Source organism: Helianthus annuus, chromosome 7 (genome assembly GCF_002127325.2).
Source record: "Helianthus annuus cultivar XRQ/B chromosome 7, HanXRQr2.0-SUNRISE, whole genome shotgun sequence".
Lineage (NCBI taxonomy): Eukaryota > Viridiplantae > Streptophyta > Magnoliopsida > Asterales > Asteraceae > Helianthus > Helianthus annuus.
Window position 1 is genome coordinate 137,318,050 of NC_035439.2, and position 3,792 is coordinate 137,321,841.

The 3,792-nt window shown below is 37.7% G+C and overlaps 1 protein-coding gene across 1 annotated transcript; it reads right to left on the reverse strand.

The window, feature by feature from the left end:
• Nucleotides 1–2,301: 2,301 nt before the first annotated feature.
• Nucleotides 2,302–2,862, reverse strand: LOC110882797. The gene is made up of 2 exons (XM_022130730.1): nucleotides 2,700–2,862; nucleotides 2,302–2,612 (listed from the first exon to the last, which is right to left on the reverse strand). Exons 1-2 carry the CDS (start codon nucleotides 2,860–2,862, stop codon nucleotides 2,302–2,304), a joined length of 474 nt encoding a protein of 157 aa, XP_021986422.1.
• Nucleotides 2,863–3,792: the final 930 nt, after the last annotated feature.

A 3,792-nucleotide genomic window follows, 5' to 3' on the forward strand; every position in this document is an offset into this window, starting at 1 on the left:
CTTTTGCAACACTAAAAACTCTCAAAACATCCTCCAAACCGTAGCTGAAAGCAAAGGTTCGAGCAGATTGACACCCCTTCACGAAAATGAGCATAACTCACTCAATTCTTATCCGATTCACTTGATTCTTTTTCCTACTTGCTTGGATAATCATGGGGTTCGATTCCTAGACTTCTCCTTGGAGAAATCAGACCTGGAAATGCCCCGAAATAGTCCATAAACTTTCTGTTTGATTTTTATGTTCTTCAAAACTTGTTTAAACCTATGCAACTTGTGTCTAACACATCTCATGCCTATGTCCTAATGCTTACAACTTATCCCATGGTTGGTTAAGCTTAAAAACAAGGTTGAGACATTTGAAATCAGAGGATTAAACCTCATAAACTTGGTGTTTTGTCTAGGGTTTCAACCCACAAATCATGTCAAACATAGTCTTTGATACATGAGCGATTATGGAACAACTTGGGTTGTCCAAACATACAATCCTCACATGATTTGATGATTTCTATTAGTTAGTTTACTTTACATACATGTAAAGACCTTAGTTCATGACCCTCCTTGGTTGTTTTTACATCAAGTGTAGTGGTGAACATCAAAGGGGTACCTAAATGGAAGCCTTGTCTTCCTACCCCATCCATGACACCCATGACTCAACTTGAGGTACCTAAATGAAGATGTAATCTTCTACCTCTTACTTGAATACTTGAACATTTGGACTTAATAATATGTGTATATTATACAACCTAAATACTATCTATGTACACTCGAATCATTGATGTTGAAATCATATTCATTTGTCAAAGTAGTAGGTTATCATCTAAGGACCTAAACCTTGTTATGATTCTTATGGGTGTTCAACTCATGAAATCATTATAACCCTTGTGGTTACCAAGTGTCATACAAGTGTTATGTGTGAAGATGAATATTTTTTGATATAATATTTTCATGTCACTTTCATTCCGAACCTCGACTCTAAACATGCTTGAACTTAAACCTTTACGCATTCAACCTTCCAACCTCGTCAACTTTGTCACATTGGATAGTCGGAAAACATATGCAAACTTTGTGAGTATACTCGTATTCCCCTCTTTTACTTTTACTACTTTTGGGTGTAACATGTTTACTTATCAAAAACTTACACATGAACATATTCTTATGCAATGCACAAAATAATACATTATATATGAATACTTTGATACATCTTGATGCTTGTTAATACTCATATTCCCAAAAAAATGGAAACTTATCATCAAGATAGGGGTGATTCCCTAACCTTGATGATTAGCTCCGCTCACTTTCCAACTTCACCAATGAGCTAGGGGTGATTCCCTTACCTCGGAGGTAGTTACCAACTTTTCTTCGTTCTCAAATGATTGAACGTCCCTTTTCAAAAACAAAAATTTTGGAATTTATTTCACGTGCATGCTAATATGTTATACTGGATTCGTGTTACTTGGGTGAAACTTTATGTGATAAACTTGTCATTAACTTCGTAAGAAGCCACACCTTAACATACACGATGGGTTGACCTGTGTATTCACATGCCAGGGATACGTTAATCTTGTTAACTAAGTATGGCATGTGGATTGTTCTAAATTTTTATGAAAATACGTTAATCTTAGATTTCGAGGACGAAATCTCCTAAAGTAGGGGAGACTGTAACATTTGCCAATTTTAGAGCTATAGGATTAACGACCCGCCCCTTTATCTCGGTAATGTCATGAGCATATTGCGTTTCCTTGGTTTGATATGTTAGACACATACCTCGTTTAAATGTTTATCTTGAATCACATGCTTGCTATGAGGAATTGTTCAAAACTTATCTTTTGCTATGTACGTATCAAACTTGTATACTCGCCTTTGCTTTTGCATTGAACTTTATTTTAACATGTTACAGGTGGATGTTGACGATACATGGAATCTAGTAGGATGCTTAGATACACACTTAGAAAGAATTGTATTTGTATTGTATCATTTTATTATTCATTTTGTTGTACTTTGTTTCAAAACCTTGTACTTGATTCTTTTGAAATGAAATGAAATGATTATTTAAATACTTGTCACAATTATTAGCGTTATGATGTCTCGAGCAATCTTCACACTTCGTCTCATCCCGATATTTCCGCCATTGGTTGGGGTGTGACATTCCTCGCCAAGCGGTAGGAAAATTCCGTCATGGCCAATGCATGCAATCAATGCTCCCGAGCATGCCTGGAAAACCGTGCCTTGCTTGGTGGTGTTGTTACAATTTTTGGACGTCATTGTAATTCGGTTTTCGTAAATATTTTTGGCTGTAGAGACTCACCACAAATTTGCAAAACATGTATAAACATTCTCTAGCAGTTCTTTCGGAAATTTTAAGTATTCATCCCAAGCATCGGCTGCCGTCCCATAAGCTAGTTGACGAATCGCCGCAGTGCATTTCTGTAAGGTGGTGAAGCCCATTTTGCCTCTAGCATCGTGTCGCAAGGTAAAAAATGGGTCATAAGCGGCTAAATCGTCGGCTATACGTAAGAAAAGTCGACGACTCATTCTGAAACGACGTCTAAAAATAGCCTCCGAGTACAACAGCTCGTCGGCAAAGTAATCGGCGACTAATCTTTCGTGAGCACCTACAAGATAAAAATATATATATACAACTTATAAATAAAAATATAATGCAACGCTACTAAAAACATAAGAATAAAAATATAACTAACTTTCTCGGTCTCGCTCGATGTGTGGGTTCCTGTTTCGTGGTTGTGACGAAACCTCCTCCTCCTCTTCTTTCAGAATTAGTTGTGTTGCCTCTACCACCTTGTTTATAAAATATTTTACGGCTTCCATGGTGTCCGTGGAACCCGATGAAGAGGAAGATGACATTGTGTATTTTTTAGAGAAGATTATTTGAGAACGTGGGTGAATTTTTATATAAAAATAGTGTGTAAAGGGAGTTGTTTGGAGTAAGTGGGTGAATTTTTGTATAAAAATGGTTAAATGTGTGGGCATTTATATAGGTTTTAAATTAAATAATTTGTTTTTAAACTAGCCGTTGTTAAACGACAATAAATGAAGGGGCCCCACAATTTTGGCTCGTCTCCAACGTCTTGGAGAAGCCGTGAGAGACGCGACGGACCGCCAGAGGCGGTGTGCGACGCCGGGCACGGCCCAAGACGGGTAGGGAACGACCCCCATATCCTTTGGTCTTAAACATCTAGTGACAATGCAAAATGACAAGAGGACACTGAGTCCTTTATAAGCTTGTCAGAGTGTCAGATCCAAAACCTCTCAATTTTAATTCTTGTGTTTGACTTTTCAAATATAAGAGTGTTAGGAGTGGCAGCGGTAAACCACATCGGTACCGCATTGGCAACCGCTGCCAACTCTTTTGCCGCACAATGTTGCCGAAAATGGGGAAGATTTCAGTGAGGGAACACCGATGCGGTGAGAGGGGGGAGGAGAGAGAGGGGGTGTGTGGGGTAGGGTCCATGTCATCTCAACCAATCACACCTTTTTCCTTTTTTTAATAGTTTACCACTTCACAAAGTGTCTAGCCATTGCCAACACTTTTGAGCATAGTTTACCACTTTGACATGGCACACTCTAATTGGTTGATTTTTATTTTGCCACTCTAAGTGTTTAACCACTCCTTACACCCTAATATTCGTTACCGATAAAAATATTGATATTGTTACTTCAAGTTCTTTTAAAAAGAAATATATATTTTGAAAATAATAACAGGTGTTCAAAATCGGACTATGTGGTTTTCAGATATCCAATCCAAAATTTGATCCAAAATTTTCGGATAGTGAA

Bases quoted from the DNA above. Each gene is read 5' to 3' on its own strand.
- LOC110882797 (XM_022130730.1), bottom strand. From the start codon at position 2,862: ATGTCATCTTCCTCTTCATCGGGTTCCACGGACACCATGGAAGCCGTA. The intron at 2,613-2,699 runs GTTAGTTATATT...TTTATCTTGTAG, and splicing joins CATCGAGCGAGACCGAGAAA to GTGCTCACGAAAGATTAGTC.